The sequence below is a fragment of the Meles meles genome, chromosome 5, assembly GCF_922984935.1.
Source record: "Meles meles chromosome 5, mMelMel3.1 paternal haplotype, whole genome shotgun sequence".
Lineage (NCBI taxonomy): Eukaryota > Metazoa > Chordata > Mammalia > Carnivora > Mustelidae > Meles > Meles meles.
Window position 1 is genome coordinate 105,052,616 of NC_060070.1, and position 25,765 is coordinate 105,078,380.

General features: G+C 42.0%; 1 protein-coding gene across 1 annotated transcript; it reads left to right on the top strand.

Annotated features, from left to right (window-relative positions):
• Positions 1–1,191: 1,191 nt before the first annotated feature.
• BAG2 (BAG cochaperone 2) lies at positions 1,192–19,272 on the top strand. The gene is made up of 3 exons (XM_046005425.1): positions 1,192–1,547; positions 14,946–15,055; positions 17,399–19,272. Exons 1-3 carry the CDS (start codon positions 1,435–1,437, stop codon positions 17,809–17,811), a joined length of 636 nt encoding a protein of 211 aa, XP_045861381.1. The 5' UTR covers positions 1,192–1,434; the 3' UTR covers positions 17,812–19,272.
• Positions 19,273–25,765: the final 6,493 nt, after the last annotated feature.

Below are 25,765 nucleotides of genomic sequence, written 5' to 3' on the forward strand. Positions count from 1 at the left end.
AAAGGTTATGATTCAGCTTTAAACTGTTATTATCTATCATTTTATGTGCCCTGTACATTCTCATCCCTGCACTATGAGGCGCATGGCTATAATGACATGAGAGCAAAGCACAAGTTTGTAAGTACATAAATCTGTACTCCCAATCCTGTACCGCTTTTACTGACCTTTATATTATCTGCCCTAGTGACTTGCCGCATGTATTTTAATTAACAGGAGATTTAAATAAATTGGGTGTGAGGGGCGCCTGGGTGGCTCAGTGGATTAAGCCGCTGCCTTCGGCTCAGGTCATGATCTCAGGGGCCTGGAATCGAGCCCCAAAGTCGGGCTCTGCTCAGCAGGGAGCCTACTTCTCCCTCTCTCTCTGCCTGACTCTGCCTACTTGTGATCTCTCTCTGTCAAATAAATAAATAAAATCTTTTTAAAAATAAATAAATAAATAAATTGGGTGTGAAAGAGAAAGATAGGATAGCTTTCCTTCCCCTGTAAGCTTCAGTGGTGGTATCCAGGCTTTCATTATTTCCACCTCAGGAAAGCGGCTGGCAACAAGACAGGATCAGGCAAGTACAGACTGCAAGGAGCTGTACTTGAATGTTATCTGTGCCATAAAGGAAACTTTTTTCCCCCTATCAACAGATTTTTAATACTTTTGGTTTTGCCGTGGATTATGGGCGCTGGGAGAAATTAAGTGAAGTCGTCACTGAGTAATAACCACAGCCTACCGGGGCACCTGGGTAGCTCAGTGGGTTAAAACCTCTGCCTTCCGCTCAGGTCATGGTCTCAGGGGCCCCGCATCGGGCTCTCCGCTCTGCGGGGAGCCTGCTTCCCCCTCTTTCTCTGCCCGCCTCTTTGCCTACTTGTGATCTCTCTGCCAAAATTAAAAATAATAATAATAACCACAGCCTACCGTTAGGTACCTTCGTGTATGGGGAGCTGGCTACATTCACACTGCAAAGTCGAGGGCTCACAGGGGTAGGGGGCTGTTCTGCCCCGGGGCGGGGGAGGGGGGGTAGATGGTCTCCGCTGGGCACTGGGTTGGTCTAGAGTCGGGAGACCAAGGTCCAGCGATCACATTAGGTCCTCACCTTACCGCGTCCGCCCCTCCAGGTACCCCGGAGGCCGCCGGGCTTTTCTCCTCTGGCCCGGGGGCCCCTGGAGGCCCACCCGGCAGGCCCAGCAGCCAGCAAGCTCCCTGTCGCAGCCACAGCCGCAGCTGCTCCCTGCCAGGAACCGTAGCCCCGAGCCCGGCGGGCGACGCGCCTGCCCTTGTTTGGCCACGCGGCGGTGTCGGCGCGTCCTCCCGGGCCGCCCTCCGCGGGCGTCAGAGGGAGGCGGGCGCCCCGCGCGGTGACGGCGACGCCTGCAGCCCCCGGACTCTCCACTCGCCGCAGCGGGAGAGGCCGGTGACCTCTTGGCTGCCCCGCCTAGGAGGCTCAGATGGCTCAGGCGAAGATCAACGCGAAAGCCAACGAGGGGCGCTTCTGCCGCTCCTCCTCCATGGCCGACCGCTCCAGCCGCCTGCTGGAGAGCCTGGACCAGCTGGAGCTCAGGTGAGCGGTTCGCGGGCGGAGGCCGTGCGCGGCGGGCCGGCCCGGTACGGTCCCCGGGGGGCTGCAGCCGGAGAAGTTGCTTGCCGGAGATTTCTTCTCCACCGAGGTGGTGCAGTTTTCTCTGGCTGTGGGTGGATTTTCCTCTCCGACCGAGAGAAAGCGCATTCGATTTAAACAAAAACCTGTGAGCGTATTATTGGTGGCCACATTCTCACTACTAGACCTGAGCGTTTGGGAACGGAGAAAAATGAGAGGAGGTAAAAGTTACGGTGACGTTATTTGAGATCAGAGACTGTGACACTTCGGGTCTGCAGAACTTCTAGAATTTTCTGAGTGCCAGAATGTGGTCTTCCCAAAGGTTTCTCTCTCTCTCTCTCTCTTCCTATTAGGCATTTTTAAGAGCGCCAGCAATTTAGTGGTCCTCGAGGTGAGTGGTTAAGTTTCCTCAAAACAGCAGAGCAAAAAATAAATCCAGGATTTCACCGATAGCAAGGATTAGGGACGAGTAGGACAGATGGAGGGACTGCGGCGTGAACAGTGTGGCTGGGTGCTTGGAATAAGACCCTGCAGCTTCCATTTTCCCCTAAAACCCGGCATGCAGTATTAACCCATTCCGTTAGTTTCTCAGTATTTACTGTGTACCTCCTTCCATAGAAGACACCTTCTTGAAAGTGCTAGTCACTGGCCTGAAAGCGTAAGATAGGCAGGTTTTTTCCCCCTCTTTACTGGATAAGATTTTATTAAATAATATATACTGTTATGGTTGTATGCAGTTTTTAAATAGTGTATAGTAAATTTTAGAAATACTTGTTTCCCTTAACAGCGTATGAAAACTTTTATGTACTCCCTGTAAATGTATCACCAAAGTTACTGTGTAGATTGTGTGCAGGTGTAGTTAAATGAAAATCTTACTAAGGCCCCACAACCCCCAACACACACACAGTTTTCACCAGGTTCTGGGTGAGCAAAGAAATATGTAAGCCAAAATTTTAAGAAAGAGTGCATGTGTCTTTATCTCCCTCAATTTATATACCAAAACAAGTAGAGGTGATTATTTGCCAGGAAAGTGCCTAAAGAACCACAGCGTATCTCAGCAGTTGAGGCATTTATTATTATTACCCTGAGAAAAGAGTCAGAAGATGAGAAATTCTCCAGGCACCATTATTTCATGGACGATAGAGAAACCTGAGCCAAAACCACATTCTAGGGTTCTGCTCAGAATGAGACAGATGGAACAAGAGAAAAGTAATGGTTCCCCATGGTTACTCCCCAGAGAAAGTGCAACAAGACTGAAGATCAGTAGTGTCCCTCTGACGAACAATGTGTAGCAGCATTCCAAGTAAGTCACACATCTCCCCAGATATTTCGAACTTTGAGGGTGTGTTTTCAACCATTTCTCTCCCCGCTAGTCAGGAAAGATTTTTTTCTGAAAGGAATGAGGAGGACAGTGCCCCTCCCTTCTTCAAGCTGAGTCATTCTCAAACTTGAATTAACACCTCACGTGTGGTAGGTACAAAGACAGTCAGGTACTCCTCTTTAAAAAGAAATCCTCTGGTTTTGAGTATTCGTATATTCTAATGTTTGATAAACGTGAAGTGAATTGATTACTGTATACGAGTGATTAAATTATAAGTTGCTTAATTAACCCTTGAGCTGAGGAGGACTGATTAAAGTGTGCTAATTACTGATTTTAAGGACTTCTCTAGTAATTTTAGACTTCTATACGCTTTATTCCTTCCTTTGAAAAAAAAAGTGACACAGATCAAAAGAAGTGTTTTAGAACATAGTAAAAATAAAGAAAAATGCTAATGATGATCCATTAAAGTTCCTTTGAAACCACATGGGCAGCGTCACAGAGCACCACATTGTTAAAAACTAGCATCATGCCTAGAAGATTTATTTGTAAAAGAAACATCTATGTAATTTTGCTCTAATAGTTTAATTTCATATTAAGGATGACCACTAAAGCAGTGATTTAGGTAGAATAAAACACTATAGTTTAATACTTAAAAGTTTACATGTAGTTCCCCAACCATATTAATTTTGTCAGCTGGGGTAGAACTCCTTCCATATGAAACTGAAGACAAAATTATGCTAAGTGCTTTATGACCTAGAGTATGAACTACTGGTGTAAGTGAAAAATGCTTTAAAATTTTTAGTAGCATTCTACGTGTCGTTGAAGGAATTCCGTTTGTTTCTAATACTTCTCTCTTTTTTTTTTTTTTTTAAAGATTTTATTTATTTATTTGATAGACAGAAATCACAAGCAGGCAGAGAGGCAGGCAGTGAGAGATGGGGGGGGAAGCAGGCTCCCTGCGGAGCAGAGAGCCCGATGCGGGGCTCGATCCCAGGACCCTGAGATCATGACCCGAGCCGAAGGCAGAGGCTTTAACCCACTGAGCCACCCAGGCGCCCCATACTTTTCTCTTTCTTGACTCCACCTCATCTGCTTTCTTGTTTCCTCCTAAAAAGGTGATTCCTTTCTCTCCCAGTTGTGTTTTTTTTTTAAGATTTTTTTTTTTTTTTTTTTTTTTTTGAGAGAGCAAGAAAGCAGAGTGGGGAGGGTGGAAGTAGGAGGAGCAGAGGGGGAGTGAGAGGGAGGGGAAAGATTCTCAATCCCACTCAGCACTGAACCCCATATGGGGCTCAATCTCACAACACTGAGACCATCACCTGAACCAAAACCAAGAGTCAGACCCTTAACTGACTGAGCCACCCAGGCACCCTTCTCTCCCAGTTTTTTGACCAATTCTAAATGGTGTCCAATTTTTGCATTCATCAGTGGCTCAAGACACCTTGCTTATTACTGTTAGTTTTTTAACCATTACCATAATTTATAAATAATACATGCTAACATTGATTGATTAAATGAGCACTGATTCTTCACCATGCCCCATTCCTTTGTGGAAGTTACTATCACCTCCATTCTCCAATGGGAAATTGAGGCATAGAAAGTTAAATGACTTGTCCAAGATCCCCCAGCCTAGAACCCAGGAAGACTGGCTATATTGCTTAATATATTGCACTTATATTCTCTTAAAGTTAAATGTGTCTTATTGTTACCAAGGTTTTCTCTCTTGGTGGGTGTCAAGCCAAAATACACAGCCAAACCAAAGAATAGGAAGAGGAAGGGTTTTACTTGCAACAAGTAAAGGAGAACACGGGGAAATGGTTCCCAAAGAAGCGTCTCCCAGAACAACAAAAATGGGGAAGTTTTTACTGAGGGTGCATACATATTCATGAAGATGCTTACACTGTGGGGAATACAGCGTGGAACTGGGGTGACTAAGTCCAAGCCAAAGTCATGAGGGCCGGGAAGGGTCAGCATCATCAGTTCTCTGGCTCCAGTTGGTCTGGTATCCGAGTGCTCAAAGTGGTTTAAAACATACAGAGATGGGGCGCCTGGGTGGCTCAGTGGATTAAGCCGCTGCCTTCCGCTCAGGTCATGATCTCAGGGTCCTGGGATCGAGCCCCGCATCGGGCTCTCTGCTCCACAGGGAGCCTGCTTCCTCCTCTCTCTCTGCCTGCCTCTCTGCCTACTTGTGATCTCTCTCTGTCAAATAAATAAATAAAATCTTTAAAAAAAAAAAAAAAACATACAGAGATAATCAGAGTGTGTATCAAGTAGTCTATCTTTACTTCTGACTATGATGAGGCTGTCTTCTGGCCTGGTGGTGACTGTTGCCATTCTTTCACAAAATGGCTGGGAGCCTAAAATGACTCTTCTTATGTCAAGAAAGCTATTTGTATCTTTCTTTACCCAGGGATCCCTAACTCTTCCTGCTTATAGTATTTCAAAATGTAGGAATCCTATATGGATGAATGTATGATTTTACTGGAAGATGTGAAAATTCCATTTTTTTATTTATTACTTTATTTTTTTAAAGATTTTATTTTTGAGTAATCTCTACAGCTAACATGGGGCTTAAACTTACAACCCAAGAGTCACATGCTCCCACCATCTGAGCCAGCCAGGTGCCCCAAAAATTCCATTTAAATTGGTTCTCAAATTCAGTATATATCAAACACCTACTGAGTGCCAAGTACTGAGTGGCTCCTAGAAGGCTCTGGATGGTAACGAAGATGTTTGGGAGATGGGTTGTGAAGGATGGCTGAGGGGAAGATGATAGGATTGGGAGATTGATTGTTCACCAATTTCCCCAAACTGGTCATATTGTATCTCCTACTCCCGGCTATCAGCCATCTGCTGTGACTTCCTCAGCAGCCAGGGAACGAAAGGTTGGGGCCGGGAGTGACATGGATCATTTGGCCAAAAGTTTCCTGTTGCTTAAAGTTTCTTAGGGTGTGCCAGTGTCTCAGGAGTCACAAAACAAGTAGCATCATAGTTAATATTGAGCAACAGCCTATAATTTAAAAGACCATTTCTCATATACATTGTCATTTGAACCTTACAAAATCCTTTGAGGTAGAAGAGGGCACACGTATGTTATCTCTTTAGAAATGAAGGAACTGAGGTCCAGAGGGATTGCGTGGCCTGCCTAAGGCCACAGTAGTGATGAGTAGCTCCTAACACCAGTCCCATTAAACACCAGCTCCATTTTTATATTAAAGGGTCTCAGTGGTGAATGTATTTTAATGTTTTGTTGATTAGGAAAACTTATTCAAAAATCTTATATTGCCTAGAATATAAGTGATCGTTGTAACATTCTTTAGATACAGAGTATTTTTTTTAAAGTTTTATTTATTTATGAGAGAGAAAACACAGAGGGAGTGGCAGAGGGAGGGAGAGAGAGAGAGAATCCTGAAGAAGACTAGAAAACTCCCCTCTGAGTGCAGAGCCTGATATAGGTCTCAATCCCAGGACTCTGAGATCATGACCTGAGCCAAAATCTAGAGTCAGGCACTCAATGAGCTGAGCCACCCAGGAATCCCACAAGAGGTTTTTTTTTTGTTTTTTTTTTTAACTTTAATTCTTTATTTTAATTCCAATATAGTTAACATCTGATGTTATATTGGTTTCAGGTATACAATATAGTGATTCAGCAATTATCTATATTACTCAGTGCTCATGAAGATAAGTGTGTTCTTGGGGTATCTGGCTGACTCAGTGTTCTTGGGGTATCTGGCTGACTCAGTAGAGCATGTGACTCATGATGTTGGGGTTGTAAGTTCCAGTCCCATATTGGGTGTAGCGATCACTTAAAAATAAAATCTTAAAAAAAAAAAAAAAAAAAAAAGTAAGTGTATTCTTTTTTTTTTAATATATTTTTTTAAGATTTTATTTATTTATTTGATAGAGAGAGATCACAAGTAGACAGAGAGGCAGGCAGAGAGAGAGAGAGGGAAGCAGGCTCCCCGCTGAGCATAGAGCCTGATGCGGTACTCGATCCCAGGACCCTGAGATCATGACCTGAGCCGAAGGCAATGGCTTAACCCACTGAGCCACCCAGGCGCCCAAGTAAGTGTATTCTTAATCCCGTTCACCTATTTCACCCATCCCCCTACATTCCTCCCCTCTAGTAACTGCCCATTTATTCTCTATAATTAAGTCTGTTTTTTTGGTTTGTCTCTTTTCTCCCCATTTTGTTCATTTGTTTTGTTTCTTTAAAATGCCATGTATGAGTGAAACCATATGTAATTTATCTTTCTCTGACTGACTAACGTTGCTTAGCCTTACACTCTCAAGCTCCATCCATGTTGTTGCAAATGGCAAAATTTCATTCTTTTTTATGACTGAATAATATTCTGTGTATCAATGGACACTTGGGCTGCTTCCATAATAATTCTGCAGTAATCATAAAGGTACATATATCCTTCCTAATTTGTGTTTTTATATTCTTTGGATATTATAGTGTAGTTCAATTTTTAATATTTTAAAGATTTTATTTTTAAGGGGCGCCTGGGTGGCTCAGTGGGTTAAAGCTTCTGCCTTCGGCTCGGGTCATGATCCCAGGGTCCTGGGATCGAGCCCCACATCGGGCTCTCTGCTCGGCGGGGAGCCTGCTTCCCTTCCTCTCTCTCTGCCTGCCTCTCTGCCTGCTTGTGATCTCTGTCAAATAAATAAATAAAATCTTTGGAAGAAAAAAAAAAGATTTTATTTTTAAGTAATCTCTACACCCAGCATGGGGCTCAAACCCACAAACCCAAGATCAAGTGTTACACACTCCACCAACTGAGCCATCCAGGTGCCCCCATTTTTAATTTTTTGAGGAAGCTCCATACTGTTTTCCATAGTGGCTACACCAGTTTGCATTTCCACCAACAGAGCATTGAGGGTTCCTCTTTTCTTAACTCATCCTCGCCAACTCTTGTTTCTTGGGTATAAAAATATTAAATATGAGGTGGGACCATGATTTTTAGAATTTGTTTTAGAAGTTATTTTTTGGGGGGTCCCTGAAAACAGTTGGTTAAGCATCCAACTCTTGATTTCAGCTTAGGTGTTCATCTTAGGGTCGTGAGTTCAAGTTCCATACTGGGTGTGGAGCCTACTTGAAAAAAAGAAAGAATTTTTTTTCAAATAAATTCATGATAGGAGCATTTGCCTGTTCCCTTCCTTTTTATGAAAGTACAAATTCTTGTTATTTATAAGCCTGAGTTTGTAATGGTAAGTGTGTCATAAATACCACAAAGCTGTTTGCCAGCACCAGTTGTAGACACACCACACGTGTCAACTCATAAATATAATTGTTTTAGTCAGTGCTGTTAGTCATTGTGTTAAACTCTTTTTTTTTTTTTTTAAGATTTTATTTATTTATTTGCCAGAGAGAGATCACAAGCAGGCAGAGAGGCAGGCAGAGGAGAAGGGGGAAGCAAGCCCCCCACTGAGGAGAGAGCCCCCTGCAGGGCTCCATCCCAGGACCCTGAGATCATGATCTGAGCCGAAGGCAGTGGCTTAACCCACTGATCCACCCAGGCGCCCACTGTGTTAAACTCTTAACTGCTTTCCTTCAGTTACAAACCACCCTTTCATTATCCCTTTTTTCTAAGTGATGAAATTGAGGCAATGAGAACTTAACTGCTCAAGGTTACACAGCCAGTGAGTGGCAGAGCTAGTTTGAACAGCATGATGGAAAAGTCATCACAGTTTCACTGCCTGCTGTGTTGGCTGATGGATCCGCAGTAGCCTCAGTCTGGTGAAGTTGCTCTCAGGCCTCTACTTCTCTCAACAATGTGTCCTTTTTTTTTTTTTTTAAAGATTTTATTTATTTATTTGACAGAGATCACAAGTAGGCAAAGAGGCAGGCAGAGAGGAGGAAGCAGGCTCCTGCTGAGCAAAGAGCCCGATGCAAGGCTCTATCCCAGGACACTGGGATCATGACCTGAGCCGAAGGGAGAGGCTTTAACCCACTGAGCCACCAAGGCGTCCCAACAATGTATCCTTTTGATTGCTAAGCTGCAGAGACCAGAAAACTAGCTGAGAATGTGTACACTTCACTTTTGCCCTCATAAGAATTTTCTGACTAAAATTTCTTTTCAAGGCCGGCTTCATTGCAGTTGCAGGCAGAGAGTTTTCCAGGAGTACAACTCAGGCCAGCCTTGTTATGAGGAGAAGTACTTAACCAATTTTGGAAATGTAGCTCTTCTAGGATCAGTTAGTAAAAACATAACCACCTTTCTCCGCCAAGAGAATTGTTCTCAAATGAGGTGTTAAAAAAACATGAAGGCTAAGGTGAGGTTGTCCAACCTTGTCTAACCAGAGTTCCAGAAGAAAATAATAGAATGGAGGACAGGAAATATTTGAAGATAACTATGGTTAACAATTTTCTAGAACTAAATGGAAAGGTTGTAGACAGATTTATATGTGAGATGAATTTAAAGATCTCAGTGGCTGAGAAACAGTACAGATATTACTTAAATAAACTAAGTAGAGATCTAGGTTCAGCTAGAGGTAACAGCAAATGTCAAGGGTGCCAAAAAAACAAACAAACCCTTGAAATCTTTACATTCTGAAGGATGGCATTTTATCTTTGCTTTGAGATGAAAAAGGTATACATAAAAACGTATATGAGAAGTTCCATAAAAGATGAAATCTGTTTTTCACAGGGAAAATGCCCTGGCAATTTCTAATATTGGGGTAAAACAAAACAAAAAAAGAAAAAACAAAAAACCACAAGACTCAAAATTTCCATCTAATGAGTTCTGTATTTGGCCTCATTTAATGGCAAAATATCTTCCATGATAGACTTATTTTTTTCCTAGAGTGTCCCCTTTTAAACCATTTTCTTGTTAACAACTCCCTGAACTTGCTGTTGTAACATGTTGTAAATGAAGCCTTCCTTTTTGAATAATATTTAATTCTCTATCATTGTACATTTGAGTACAAACTCCAATGAGTCTTGAAAAATTCATCTCTTCTTTCAGCATCCTCTCATTTACCAATCACATGATTCATCTGTGTCATTTAAACACTACAGTCATGCTTTGTGTTTTTAGCATAAATATTTCATATTAGTGCAGCTCAGTCTCTCTCTGAGTTGTATTGGGCCCTAGTTTATCTGTCTGAGAGTTTGCTAATGTAAAATGTGTAAGCACGTAATGGATGGTGCTGGAAGTGGGCCTGCTGTTGTATTATTGCTATTTTACAGAAGACTGTTCTGGGTGGCTCAGTCATTAGGCGTCTGCCTTCAGCTCGTGTCTTGGTCCCAGGGTGGGTCCTGTGACGGAGCCCCCGACAGGCTCTGTTCACCAGGGAGTCTGCTTCTCCCTCAACCCCACTCCCCCCGCCCCCACGCTTATGTTTTCTCTCTCTCTCTCTCTCTCTCTCTCTCTCGGTTGCTATGTCTCTTTCTGTCAAATGAATAGATAAAATCTTTAAAAAAAAAAAAAAGACTTTTTTTATTGTGTTTTCCAGCCACATTTGTCATGTAAGAATCTTACCAGCTCTTTGCTTTTACTAGCCCTTATAGACACAGAGTTCAACATATATTTAGTATCTTGATGAACAGAGAGACCCTGTGACTTTGTGGACTCTCAGTACTATTTTGGGGTATAACAGGTGGATGGCTGTTGGGGAAAAGGCAGATGTGTGGTTGGGGTGGGTAGGGACGCCTTAAATGGAATGGGCATGTGCTCAAACATTAGTGAAGTTGCTCCTTCCGTGCCCACTTAAAGCAGCAGTCAGGATTAGATCTTCCATGATCTCATGTTTCTAAGGCCGTCTCTACACTGAGAATAAGTCTGTCACTGTTCATTTTGCAAAAGTTGGCAACTTATATAGGGGGTAACGTATAACAAGAAGTGCCCTGAAAACAAAGCACTTTAAATATACAGGATTTTCTTTTCTCTTGCTCTCATGATTCCACAGACTTGACTTTTCTTTCTTTTTTTTTTTTTTAAAGATTTTATTTATTTATTTGACAGAGAGAGCTCACAAGTAGACAGAGAGGCAGGCAGAGAGAGGAGGGAAGCAGGCTCCCTGCTGAGCAGAGAGCCCGACGTGGGGCTCAATCCCAGTACCCTGGGATCATGACCTGAGCCGAAAGCAGAGGCTTTAACCCACTGAGCCACCCAGGCGCCCCTCCACAGACTTTTCTTTAGTGACTGGACATGTTCATGTGAATGTATAGTAAGTGCATGTGTGTTTACACTTCAGGGAATTGGGGAAAGTAGTGCTTCTATAGTTTGATATGGGCTTTACACTAAAAACCTACACAGGTGTTTCCTTTAAATTCAGGAAAAGAAAAAGATATCCTCTCTTATCACCACTGTTTAATAAAGTAAGAGGACTTTAGTCAATAATACAAAGAAAGAGATTAAAATTCTCATTTTGTATAGATGATATGATCATCAATCTAGAAGAATCAGGGACACCCTGGTGGCTCAGTAGGTTAAGCATCTGCCTTCAGCTCAGGTCATGATCCCAGGGTCTGGGATGGAGTTCTCTAACCAGCAATAACCAGCCAGAAATTATAATTTAAAATATATTATTCATGGGGCACCTGGCTGACAGTCTGAAGAGCATGTGACTTTTGATCTTGGGGTCATGAGTTTGAGCCCCACATTGGGTATAGAGATTACTTTTAAAAACATTTTAAAAAAATAATAAATGTATTATTTACAAGAACAATATCCACAAACAATCAAAGCACTCAAAAGTGTCTACAAATACTACTCTTAAGAAGGGACGCCTGGTTGGGGCGCCTGGGTGGCTCAGTAGGTTAAAGCCTCTGCCGCCAGCTCAGGTCATGATCCCAGGGTCCTGCAGGGAGCCTGCTTCCTCCTCTCTCTCTCTCTCTGCCTGCCTCTCTGCCTACTTGTGATGTCTATCTGTCAAATAAATAAATAAAATCTAAAAAAAAAAAAAAAAAAAAGAAGGGACGCCTGGGTGGCTTAGTGGATTAAAGGATTAAAGAATACTTCAAACTCTAATAAAGAATATAGAAGATGCAGGGCGCCTGAGTGGCTCAGTGGGTTAAAGCCTCTGCCTTCAGCTCAGGTCATGATCTCAGGGTCCTGGGATCGAGCCCCACATTGGGCTCTCTGCTCAGCAGGGAGCCTGCTTCCTCCTCTCTCTCTCTGCCTGCCTCTCTGCCTACTTGTAATCTCTGTCTGTCAAATAAATTAAAAAAAAATCTTAAAAAAAAAAAAAAGAATATAGAAGATGATCTGAATATACAGAAAGATATTATCATGCCCTTGAATAGCATGACAATATTCTAAAGATGCCAGATTTACTCCATTTCTTTGACAAACCCAATAAACTTACTTGGGAGTTAATATGGAGAATTAAAAGTCTAAATAGCTAAGTTATCTTTAAAGAAGATTTGAGGGCTGTTTCTACCAATATTAAGGCATATTACAAGGCTACTGCTATTTTTTAAAAATGGGTGTTGGTGTAAGAAGAGTCAAATATAGGGGCGCCTGGGTGGTTCAGTTGGTTAAGCAACTGCCTTCAGCTCAGGTCATGATCCTGGAGTCCTGGGATTGAGTCCCACATCGGGCTCCCTGCTCAGCAGGAGGTCTGCTTCTCCCGATTACCTCTCTCCTCTCATGCTGTCTCTCTTTTATTGTCTCTCTCTACTCTCAAATAAATAAATAAAATATTTTAAAAAAAAATGGAAGGGCGCTTAGGTGGCTCAGTGGGTTAAAGCCTCTGCCTTCAGCTCAGGTCATGATCCCAGGGTCCTGGGATTGAGCCCCGCATTGGGCTCTCTGCTCAGCAGGGAGCCTGCTTCCTCCTCTCTCTGTGCCTGCCTCTCTGCTTACTTGTGATCTCTGTCTGTCAAATAAATAAATAAAATCTTTAAAAAAAAAAGTCAAATATACTAGTGGATAGAATGGAGATTTCAGAGCAGACAATCTATAAGTCATTGGAGGAAAGATGGATTTGGGGTGGATATAATGTTGGGGAAAAAAGGTTCATTATTTGGAGAAAATAGAACAAAATCGTTACCTAAACACAAACAGGTGGATTCTAGATGGACTAAGACATAAATATGAGAAGGTAAAGCAATAAAGTTAATAGGAAGAAGGAAAACACCTATGAGCTAGGATGGGAAAAACCTGAAGTAAAACTTCAAAAGCATAAACCATAAGGCAAAATAAAACCAAGAAAAGATTAATCTGATCACTTCAAAGTAAGGATTATCTATTCAGTGAAGGATATCCCGGACAAAATTCATATTTGATAGAATGGAAGAAGATGATTATAATGTCTATAACTAACATGGGATTAATTCCTTGAATATGCAAACCAACAAGAGGACAATAACCCCTGTTTGAAGAAGGGGAAAACAAAACAGGCAAAGGCTATGAACAGGTTAACAAGAATACGAAGAGATGTCCAAAATTAATAGTAATGAGAGACAATGCAAATTAAGTATGAACATATCACTGTGTACTTTAGTAGACTGGCAACAAATAGAAAGTTGGAAAATGCTGAGTATTGATAGGGCTGTGGGGACACAAGGATTCCTATGCTTTGCTGCTGGGAATATTGCGAAGGAGTTCAGGATGGGCCCCCCACCCCCAAATGTGCCACTTTGGTGTGTAGGTTATTTAAAGCTAAAGGCACTTGAGAGCCTACAGGCTCACAAGAAATTTCTGCCCCGGGGCGCCTGGGTGGCTCAGGTCATGATCTCAAGGTCCTGGGATCGAGCCCCATATCGGGCTCTCTGCTTGGCAGGGAGCCTGCTTCCTCCCCCTCTGGCTGCTGCTCTGCCTACTGTAATCTCTCTCTCTCTCTTTCTGTTAAATGAATACATTAAATCTTTAAAAAAAAAAAAAAAATCTGCCCCTCCCTTAACCACACGGAAGAATCTAAATTAGGGGTCTTTCCCAGAATAAAGGTTATAAGCAGAGATAAATTTTATCTGAGTGGCTCATCTGTGTGGCAGGGCAAACATCTAATTACCAAACATCTGCTCTTATCACCCTGTGAAGTGTAACCCTAACTGTAACCCTAACCCGTACCCCCTTCTCCTTCATTCAAAATAACATATACCTCATTTTGCCTGTCTTTGGAATTTCCATGTCTATGTGGATTCCCTGTATGTACACTATTAAATTTTATTTTCTCCTGTTAATTTGTCTCATATCAATTTGATTCTTAGTCCAGCTAAGGGGACTTTAAGGTGGAGAGTAAGAATGCTTGCTTCCCAACAATGGTCTAGTCTAGCCATTCTGGAAAGCCGTGGTAGCACTGAGTTAAATTGAGGGTGCACATACCCTGTGTCTTAGCACTTCTGCCCTGGGTTCTACTGTAAGAAGATTCTTTTTGAAGTCCATAGGGGACATGTATTCGCTGAAGCATTTTTGTTTTGTTTTATTTTGTTTTGTTTTTTGTGGTGATGAAAAGTGAGGAGACAAAGTGAGTGTTTCCGCTGGGAGAGCGGAGGTAAAATCAGGTGGATGTACATGGAAGGCTATATAGTCTTCAGAAGTGACTGATTAGATCTTTAGCTAGGAAGCTGAGTGAAAAATATACAATATAATGCTGAGTGAAAAAAGAAACAATGAGATATAAATTGAAAATAGATGAAAACACAAATATAGGTATTGTTAAGAACAAATACAAAATAGAGAAACACTGAATAGAATGATTGCCATACAAGTGGGGAGGAAAGTGGGAGTGGGGTTGGGGGACTTAAAACAACAGAGGGGCACCTGGGTGGCTCAGTGGGTTAAAGCCTCTGCCTTCAGCTCAAGTCATGATCTCAGGGTCCTGGGATCGAGCCCTGCATCAGGCTCTCTGCTGTGCGGGGAGCCTACTTCCCCGTCTCTCTGCCTGCCTCTCTGCCTACTTGTGATCTGTCTGTCAAATATATAAATAAATAAAAATCTTTAAAAAATAAAATAAAACAGAATTTTTTTTTTAATTTTAAAGAGGGATAAAGAATTTTTGGAAAGTATTCCTAGTGATCTTTAAACTGTTGAAGCAAATGAGATGAGGAAAAGTAAACTTCCATGCGGTAACTTTTGTTTTCACAATTCGTATAGGGTGGAAGCTTTGAGAGAAGCAGCAACTGCTGTTGAGCAAGAGAAAGAAATCCTCCTGGAAATGATCCACAGCATCCAAAATAGCCAGGACATGAGGCAGATCAGCGACGGTGAGAGCGTTTCCACAGAAGGGAGCTCATCTTTTCCATTCCTTTATGGGGTTTAGGTCCATTTTTGCTTAACTTGAGGAATTTGTACAGCTGGCTTCAGCAATTCGCATGAGCGTGGACAGCAGCTGCAGCTGTCGGCTTATTACAGGAGCCACTTACCCAAAGGGCAATTTCTGTCCTGCCCCCTCCCTGAAGGGCATGGTTGGAAATAGTCAAAAAGGCCTCCAAGCTCTGGGAGAGGTGGCCCCAAGCAGTAAAAGGCGATGCCTTTGACCTCAGGTTCACATTCCTAACTTCGGTTCCTCAGAAGTTACTGGACCGTAGAAGCTGTAAAAGCAGAGAAGACAAAAAGAGAGGAGTTGGGGTGTATTTTAAGGAGAGGAAGGAGAGAAAATGCAGAGGAAAGAAATTATGGGCCCAGTAAAACCCCATTAATATCAAAACATGCTATCATTTCTATATGAAAAGCATGACTGCCCGTGGAGGAACAGGGCACTTGTGGTTTCCTCTCACTGGCAGTGTTCTTCCTACCCCGGTTGCTCCGGCACCTCCCAAGACAAGCTGAGGAGCCAGCGGCTGGTGCCATGAGTGTGCCGTCTAACTCCAGGCCCTGAACTGTTAGACATACACAGCAGGGTCAAGATCTAGCCAGTCTGTTCACCATCCTGGCCAAAGAGTGATGAATTAGGAAGAGAGTTACAAAGCCAGGACAAAGAGGAGGTTGCTGACTTTTTCATATAAATAATGAAATGTGGATCCCTTTTCCCACATTGCCTCTCTGTGCTGGCCAAGACTTACACCACTGGCCTGCTTAAATTTCCCTGGCAAGGATGAAGTCAGGGCCTAATTCTGAGGCCAGCTGTTTCTCCACTATCATGGCTAAGTTTGCTTAGCCAAAATTGGGGCGTTGTATTTCATTCACATGCAAAATATGCCACCCCAAAGTATGGCTCTTTGGCATAAGAATTATTTCAAGCTGATTATTTTGAGAATTTTGAGAAGCTGCAGACACAGGAGAAGCTCTGGAAACAGAGTAGAAGTTATTCTTTTATAAGGGAAGTTTAAATGTATTAAGGATATTTCCATTTGTAAGTGTGCCTCCCTCTGTGTACCAGGAAGAGAAGGATGACTGTAAATCCAAGAAACTCTTATCTCTGCAGAGGGCACCTCCTGAATCTGCAAAGCAACCTTAACCCTGGTTTATCCTGCTTTTTCCAGTAACCTCACTCAGAAGGGGAAGGCCTCCCTCAACGTCTCAGTCCTTAGCTGAACATGGTTTTTTAAATTTTTTTTGTTTTTTTATTTTTTTAAGATTTTATTTATTTATTTGACAGAGAGAGAGATCACAAGTAGGCAGAGAGGCAGGCAGAGAGAGAGGAGGAAGCAGGCTCCCTGCGGAGCAGAGAGCCCCATGCAGGGCTCGATCCCAGGACCCTGAGATCATGACCTGAGCCGAAGGCAGCGGCTTAATCCACTGAGCCACCCAGGCGCCCCCTGAACATGGTTTTTAAAAAGGTAGTGGCTTGGGCCATCTGTCTCAGGGAGGTCGGCCATCTCAGGGTCCTTGAAAATCTCCCATGCATATGTGAAATGTACACATCCATAAGCTTCTGCTTTTCTTCTCGTTAATCTTTTTATTATAGGGTTTCTCAACCAAGAACTCTGAAAGGTACAGGGGAAATTATTTTTCCTTCCCCATATGCATCTCCTTACAAGACATCCATCATGTCTGATGTCTTCTCTAACCAGCACAAAACCCTGGTCAGGTGCACTATTCACTCTATGTTAAAACTTAAACTCCATCCTAGTTACAGATGCACACCTGCCCAAACTTTTTCAAATGTGACTACTAGAGAAGTCATCTGGTATCCCATGCATAAAGACTTAGGGAGGGGTCCCGGGTGGCTCAGTCGGTTAAGCATCCAACTCTTGATTTTGGCTCAGGTCACGATCTCGGGGTTGTGAGATCAGTCCCCATGTCAGGCTCACAGGCTGAACATGAAGCCTGCTTGAGATTCTCTCTCTCCCTCTCCCTCTGCCCCTCCCCTGCCTGCATGCAGGTGTGCATACTCCCTCTCCCTCTGTCAAAAAAAAAAATAAATAAATAAAAGAAAGACCTTAAAAAAAAAAAAAAAGAAAGACCTTCAGGGAAAGGTATTCTGCAACCTCTCTCTATTCATCAGTTAATCTTATGTGATATAATTTTGACTTTTCCCTTTAAAAATTTCATAGCCGAGGCACTTACAGAAAATAGCTTTAGCCACAAATAAGTGCCTTTAGTGTTCTCAACATAGGTAAGTTTATGTCTTATATTTATGGCTGTTTCAAACTTTCTACGTTTAGGAGAAAGAGAAGAATTAAATCTGACCGCCAACCGTTTGATGGGACGAACCCTCACCGTTGAAGTTTCAGTAGAAACAATTAGGAACCCCCAGCAGCAAGAATCCCTAAAGCATGCCACCAGGATCATTGATGAGGTGGTCAGTAAGTTTCTGGATGATCTGGGAAATGCCAAGAGTCACTTGATGTCACTATACAGTGCGTGTTCATCCGAGGTGCCACCTGGGCCTGTTGACCAGAAGTTTCAGTCCATAGTAATCGGCTGTGCTCTTGAAGATCAGAAGAAAATTAAGAGAAGATTAGAGACTCTGCTTAGAAATATTGAAAACTCTGACAAGGCCATCAAGCTGTTAGAGCATTCCAAAGGAGCTGGGTCCAAAACTCTGCAACAAAATGCAGAAGGCAAATTTAATTAGTTTTGAAACAGAGGGGCACTCACAAATAATGACATGAAAAAAGATTAAACATTAGTTTTTGTGTTAGATGTAACATTTGATACTGATTGTTGTTTCACATGAGGAAAATACTCGTGTCATCAGTTCTGTGAATAACACAATTAAAACTAGAAATATTTTCATTATCTTTCTAGAAGTTTTTAGATTGAATTCTTGTCTTGTATTAGGCTCTAGCACCTAATATATATAATATATATTTTTTGCTATACTGTGGATGAATATTTACTATACAGGAGAGAGTAACTGCTCAGCCAGGGCCAAAAGCATTCTTGTTCTTTCCTGGGCTTTGTCTGGCATGGAGACACTTGGGCACATGGGGCATTTGGTTTACTAGAAATTCTTGACCTTAAGCAGCACACAAACTTACCACTCATCTACTATTAGCTAAGTAGTGTGTTCAGAAGGACAAAAGGAATCACAAAATAAGGATCTTTCCCAACATCATCCTTTTCATAAAGCACTTTTATGGGACATCTTTATCAAATTATTTTGAATTTCAGATTTATGCATCTGATAATATGAATATATTTCTTGATATATATGAAAACATGACATAAAATGTGAGAGAATTCACATCTAATATTATCACTGTGAACAACTATATGTCCACTTCATCTTTTTCCAAATACATCATTGCTCTAAATTTTTAATCATTACGGAAATACAATGTTGTAACTTGCCTTTTTTAAAACATGCTGCTATAAAGTCTAGTTGTCAGCTTTAAAACCTCTATTCTGTATAGCTGTATAATTTACTTCCCCACTCTCCTTACTAGACATATAGGTTGTTTCCAATTTGTTGCTTATTCCTACAACATATTTATATACAGAGACCTTTTTCCTTCTTTCGTTTTTGATTTTCTTTGTATAAATTCCCAGTAGTGGGATTTACAGGGTCAAAGGTTATATGCATTTTCATGGCCTGACATATATCCAAATTTTTTTGTATGAGAGTTACGTCAATTTGTACTGTCTTTAGTAATTAAAATGTAGCTGTTTCACTAGAAGCTTTCCAGAGTTGAGCATTATTTTTTCTAACATTAGATATGAAACACCTTAATTTTATTTCCATATTATTTCCTAGCAAGATTGACCAATGTAGGGCCCCTGGGTGGCTCAGTTGGTTAAGCAACTGCCTTCGGCTCAGGTCATGATCCCAGAGTCCTGGGATCGAATCCCGCATCGGGCTCCCAGCTCCATGGGGAGTCTGCTTCTCCCTCTGACCTTCTCCCCTGTCATGCTCTCTCTCACTGTCTCTCTCTCTTTCTCAAATAAATAAATAAAATCTTAAAAAAAAAAAGATTGAACAATGTATGGATTATTCTTTTATCTGTGATACATGAAGCAACTGTAGAACACTTTTGTTTGAAGTAACTAGTGCTATTGATACACAGAAACCTCAACTGCTCCTCAAATACTACTTCAAAAATAAATATATCAAATTCAGTCTTCATGAGAATGTACGTATTCTTTCACACTGGGGGGAAGAAAAGTCAAGATCCAGATTGGCTTTATATATTTAGATCTCTCAATGCAAATAATATTGAGCTTCATTTTCTGGGCAAAAATGTCAAATTAGTCTCTCTTCATAAAAAGCAATTACAATCTGAGAACATTATGGTTTTGATTACCATTGCTAAGTCTGCCTCATCTAAATCTTTCCATTTCATGGGAAATAGTCATTCTCATTGATAACTATGGCAAAGCCTCTTAATTTGTCAGTTGACTCTCATTTGCTATCATCAGGTTCACTGTCAGATAAAGGTTTTCTTTTTGTGCCATCTTTATCAGCTTCTTGAAAATTAGGAAGCAACAATTAAGTTTTCTTCAGGTTCTCAAGGACCGTCAGCATCTTTAAATCCCTTCCACCCTGGGAAATACTCCCCTCTCCCATTCACTCTATGTCAGACTAAGACATTTTCTTTCTTCCTTTTTTTTTTTTTTTAAAGATTTTATTTAATTATAAGAGAGAGAGTCTAGCAGGGAGGAGAAGAAGGAGAAGCAGACTCCCTGTGGAGCAGGGAGCCCAACATGGGGCTCCATCCCAGGACCCTGGGATCATGACCTGAGCCCAAGGCAGGTGCTTAGCCGACTGACCCCCCCAAGCACCGCAGCCTAGGACATTTTCTACCACAAACTATTTGGGCTTTATCTCCTCAACTTTTGTACTCTTCACATTGTTCTCCCCTTTTTTGCAATGAAGTTTTATTGGAGGCCATTCATTCTCACTGACCTGAAGAGCTGTGATCGACCATCTCCAAGCTGCCTCAGTCCCTAGCCTACAGCCAGGGGGATCAAGGAGCAGGGGCCTGAATGTGTTGATTCTTAACATTTTTATTTATTATAAGAATGGAAGTGGGCCCCCGGGGTGGCTCAGACAGTTGAGCATAGGAATCTTGTTTTGTTTTCTTTTTTTTTTTTAGATTTTATTTATTTGTTGGACAGAGATCACAAGTAGGCAGAGAGGTAGGCAGAGAGAGAGGAAGGGAAGCAGGCTCCCCACCGAGCAGAGAGCCTGATGTGGGGCTCGATCCCAGGACCCTGGGATCATAACCTGAGCGGAAGCAGAGGCTTTAACCCTCTGAGCTACCCAGGTGCCCCTGAATCTTGTTTTCAGACCTGGTCATGACCTCAGGGTCATGAGATGGAGCCCCACCTTGGCTTTGAGCTCAGCACTTTCTGCTTGAGGTTCTCTCTCCCTCTCCCTCTGCCCCTTCCCCGCTCACTTTCTCTACCCCCATCCCTCAGATAAATAAATACTAAAAAAAAAAAAAAAAAGGAAATTTAATTTCTTTTTAAATGATGGAACTACCAAGAGTCACACTTTACTTTCATCTGTCTTCTTTTAGATAGATAATAGTTTGGGACTATAATGGAATTCAGAGTATATTATTTGTCTTTTAGTCATATGTTCCCTAACAGCCCCATTCCAATTTCACACCCTATTTCTAGAACGGAGCATATGATCTTAGGGCAGCCCTGCTGCTGTCCCTCATGAGAACTGCTTCCCAGGACAATGTCCCCATTCCCACCCTGGCTCTTCTCTTCAGCTGGAAGGACCTGCCAAGGAGTTGATAGAACACTCAATGAGCATCAACTGAGGACAGAATGGCAATGCTGCCCAATGTAAACCTGACAAATGTAGAATTGACCCTCCTCATATTTTAATGTAGGAACCCTTGACATTTGAGAAAAAAAAAAAAAAAAGATGAAGGAAAGAAATCCTGAAAGCTTTCAGAGGGCTAGGAAGGAAGGAAGAGAGCTAACTGTAGTGAGTGTGACCTGGGCCTTGCCCCTGTGCTTCCTTCCTGGTTTTGGGAAGAGTACTGCATCCTCTAGGGGGCACTCTTCGTACTGTCTTCCACGGGAATGAATGCCGTCCTTCAGGGATACGTTAGCCATGAGCCGAGTGAGCTATTCTGCAGAGGAACGGGATGAGTGCAGACTGGATCCTCTGTATTGATGCAGCTAGCACTCCGACTCAAAATGCTCAGAATTCACCCAAAGAAGATGATCAACTAATTAGAGAACTCTGCTTCAACACTTTAAAATTGCAAAGCATGAAAGAATTTAACAACCTCTGAAAGTAATAGGGTTAAGGATCCAGCAAACAATTGCATGTGATGATTTTTAAGTAGCAAATATGTGATAATTTTTAAGTAGCAAATATCTGTGCATGTGTCCCTTTCAAATGACTGATTGTGACAAATGCTGATACATTTGGAGTGCGCATATGTGATAATGCTATTTTTGAAGGCTGGATTTTGCAATTATTCAAAGACAAAAATGAAAGCAAAAGCTGAGAATTTTGGAAGAGAAAAGGCAACAAGGACAGTAGTGAGCTTGAACTTGTTTGTGTCTAATCAGAGCAAGCAAGCAAATGAAATGGACCTCTGTTTAGGGACACGACCACATTCTTCAGTTTTCAATCGTGACCAAAGAGTAAGCAACTTGAATTGGGCCACACCAATCTTCAATTATCCAACTCAAACCACTAAGTATTAGCGGCGCCTGGCTGACTCAGTCAATAAAGCATGCAACTCTTGATCTCAGGTTTGTGAGTTCAAGCTCCATGCTGGGTGTGGAGCTTACTTAAAAACTTAACAAATTAAAAAAAAAAAAAACGAAAACAAAAAACAACGAAGCTAAGTATTGTAGCAAGCATATTTCACTTGCATATAGTTGGCATTCGAATCACGATGGCATTCACTAACAGCTGTTTGGTGAGGGCCAATTTCAGTATCTAGTCCAGCTTTAATATGCAACTAAATTGGGCACAATTTGTGCAGGAATTCGACAAAGGCTGTCAGAAAATATTGAAAAACCTGGCACTGGAAAACTGACCTAGAATTTGGATCCAGGCAGTATTATAAATACATCTCTAAATGTAATCACCAGACCTCGGGTCTAAAGATGGCACAGCCCTAGGACAGAATGCACGCAGCCGCTTTAAGCTTTGCTGAAGAAATACCTGGTGAGCTCCCAACTCTAGCTCTTATCAGACAAGGGCTCCAAGAATGTCCCTGACCTCCCCAGCTGTAAAGTCAGAATGATAATGCTCCTGTGAGTTAGAACTTTAAATGAGATGCAGTGCAAAGTGCTTGGCATAGTGGCTCACACAGAAACACTTGTTTAGTACATTTGGACAGGGGACACCTGGCTGGCTCAGTTGGTGGAGCATCCAACTCTTGATCTCAGGGTTGTGAGTTCGAGCCTCACATTGGGTGTAAGGATCGCTTTAAAAGAATTTGGGAGGGGGGGCACCTGGGTGGTTGAGTCAGTTAAGCATCTGCCTTCAGCTCAGGTCATGATCCAGGGGTGCTAGGATCAATTCCCGCCTTGGGCTCCCTGCTCAGCGAGGAATTTGCTTCTTCCTCTGCCTCTGCCTGCCTCTTTCTGTCAAATGAATAAAGTCTTAAAAAAAATTTTTTTTTTAATTCTATAGTTATTTTGTACAAGGCAAAGTAAATTTATTATTTGGGGGTGGGACACAAAAGCCTCAAAATGGAAAAACTTTTCTTCAAGATAGACTGATAGAGGGGTCCCTGGGTGATTCATTTAGTTAAGCCTTCAACTCCTGGTCTCAGCTCAGGTCTTGATCTCAGGGTTGTGAGCTCAAGCCCCACCCTAAGCTTCACGCTGAGGTGTGGGACCTACATACATACATAAATAATAGAATTAGAAAAGAAACTTTGTTTCCAAGACAAAATTATTTAAACCACAGTGCTACTAAATTGCATTAAATATCCACTATCAATAAAACCAGTATGCTAAATATTGGCAGAGTATCTAAAACATGAAATATTCATAAGATGTTTCAAATTTTAAAGAAGTTACGTTATACCTTTTACTATTTGTTCCACACTGTTGATATATATTACACCAAATTCTAGCTTTGAAATGTATTTATTTTTTTATTATTGGAATTCATCTTTCATGAAATTTTTATTAAGTATATATTTTAAATTAAGCTTGAGGACATAACTGCAACCCAGTAGCAATACATACAGGTGGTTTTCCATTCAAATTTACAAAAGGATTATTTAGTGGTAACAAAAATACAGAGGTTTGGTTTTCCTTTTAATCCAAATTTTTCAAGAATGTATTTATTTATTTTAGAGAGAGAGAGTGTATGCATACAAGTGGTGTTGGGTCCCCAATGTTGGGTCCCCCAATAATGGGTCCGTGATTAAAGGAGCGAGACTGATACAAAGCGAAGGTCAAGCAAAACTTTATTTCACGCCAAGCATCAAGAATCAAACCGAACGTTCGGGGCAGCGCCTCTTACAGAGAGAGCAACCCCTCTCTGCTTCACAAACTAGCTTTTAAGGGCAAAGGCCATGCGGTTGGGCCAGGCCAGGCACAGGTGGCCAATGAAATTGTAACACACAGAGAAAGCTGCACCGTCATGTTAGGTCACACATAAATGACCAGTTGAATTACAATTTATCCTAGTAGACATTTGAACCAGCCTATCACCTTGGTTAGAATTGGTGCCCAAAAGGCTCCCAAAGGCCGGGGCCCATACTCCTTGATAGCTAGGGAGACAGTATGCAACCCCCCACCGATTAGATGTCTCCACCTGGCCTGACCCATCCTTGTATCTGGGCTTTGTTACCTGGGACTGGTTTCCAGGACTTGTTTTTAAGTAAGTCCCTGGGGGATGGGGAGCAGGGACAGTTTAAGGGTTAAACAACAAGGTTATTTTTTAACCTGGATGGAAGCCTCTGGCTAAACAGGTCCTTACAAAGTACATTATTGAGAGTTCTTTCCAAGCATTGAATTCTGTGACCTGAAGCCTCTTTGGACATAGCAAACCACCCACCCACCCCACCCCAACCCCACTATTCTTTCCTTTCGTTAACCACACCCTTAAGTACACCTTCAGGGCAAAATTTCTTTGATCTGCTCTGGAGGTCTGACTGTGACACTTATACCTAACATTCACCTCCTGCTTAGTCCTCCTAGGTAGCCCCCTCTCCCCTAGTGTGTATTCCCCAATCTCCAGGCTATAAAAACATTTCTTTTTGTTTTTGTTTTTGTTTTTGTTTTGTTTTTTGTTTGTTTGTTTTGTTTTTATTTGTTTATTTTTTAAAGATTTTATTTATTTTATTTTATTTTATTTATTTATTTATTTATTAATCTCCAGGCTATAAAAACATTTCTTTTTTTTTGTTTTTTTTGTTTGTTTTGTTTTTATTTGTTTATTTTTTAAAGATTTTATTTATTTATTTGACAGAGACAGAGAGATCACAAGTAGGCAGAGAGGCAGACAGAGAGAAAGAGAGAGAGGGAAGCAGACTCCCCGCTGAGCAGAGAGCCGGACGTGGGGCTCGATCCCAGGACCCTGAGATCATGACCTGAGCCGAAGGCAGTGGCTTAACCCACTGAGCCACCCAGGTGCCCCTATGAAAACATTTCTTAAAGGAGATGGGGCGCCTGGGTGGCTCAGTGGGTTAAGCCTCTGCCTTCAGCTCAGGCCATGATCTCAGGGTCCTGGGATCAAGCCCCACATCGGGCTCTCTGCTCAGCAGGGAGCCTGCTTCCCCCTTTCTCTCTGCCTACTTGTGATCTCTCTCTCTCTCTGTCAAATAAATAAATAAAATCTTAAAGAAAAAAAAGGAGATGGGGTTGCAGAAACTACTTGTCTTACTGCCAAAGACACGCTTCTGTCCTTAAGCCCCTTCATAAACCGTTTCTTGTCAAGCTGGATTTACCAGCATTTTCCTTCAGACTTACTGCTCCTTTTGCCTTTGGAGTCATTTTGCATAAACCCCCTTTCATGGAACACATTACCAACTTTTGAAATAAGCACCTAACTTCATTCCATGATGAACAAAGGTGTTCACCCTCTTTTCAGTAGTGTTTTACCTTATTTTGAAAAAAACTGTGTGTGCACTATCAGTTTTGGGCAGATCAAAGGAAATCATTGAGCCTGATTTTATTTAACTGCAGTTGAGCCTTGTACAGCATGGTATAACTGGGGTGCAGGGGAGCAAGAGCGCCTGGCTCCCAGGGTCCCAAACAGGCCAGGTTCAGCCACTCACCAATGACAAAATCCAAAGGCAGAGAGACAAGTGGTGGGGAAACAAGAGAGGAATTAATTTCACTGAGGCCAACACCAGGAAGACAGTGGACTAGTGTTCCAAAAACTGTCTTCAAAGTTCTGAAAACACTTCTATATAAAAATAAGGAAAATGTGGGACAAAGTTCAGTAGGTACCTGCAGGTGGGCAGGAAAGGTCAGGTTGATCATTGTCTGGAGGTCAATCATGAGGGGTCTTGCTGGCATCAGGCAGTCCTTATTGCCTGGTGGGGTAGTTCTGGTTCCCATCCCAGGATGCTTCGACTCCTGGGTCTTTTGCCTGAGTTAAAACATAAGCCAGGGGTGCCTGGGTGGCTCAGTGGGTTAAGCCT

Excerpts from the sequence above, each read along its gene's own strand:
- BAG2 (XM_046005425.1), top strand. The coding sequence starts at position 1,435 with ATGGCTCAGGCGAAGATCAACGCGAAAGCCAACGAGGGGCGCTTCTGC. Across the intron at positions 1,548-14,945 it reads CTGGACCAGCTGGAGCTCAG|GGTGGAAGCTTTGAGAGAAG; the intron begins GTGAGCGGTTCG and ends CAATTCGTATAG. Across the intron at positions 15,056-17,398 it reads CATGAGGCAGATCAGCGACG|GAGAAAGAGAAGAATTAAAT; the intron begins GTGAGAGCGTTT and ends TTCTACGTTTAG.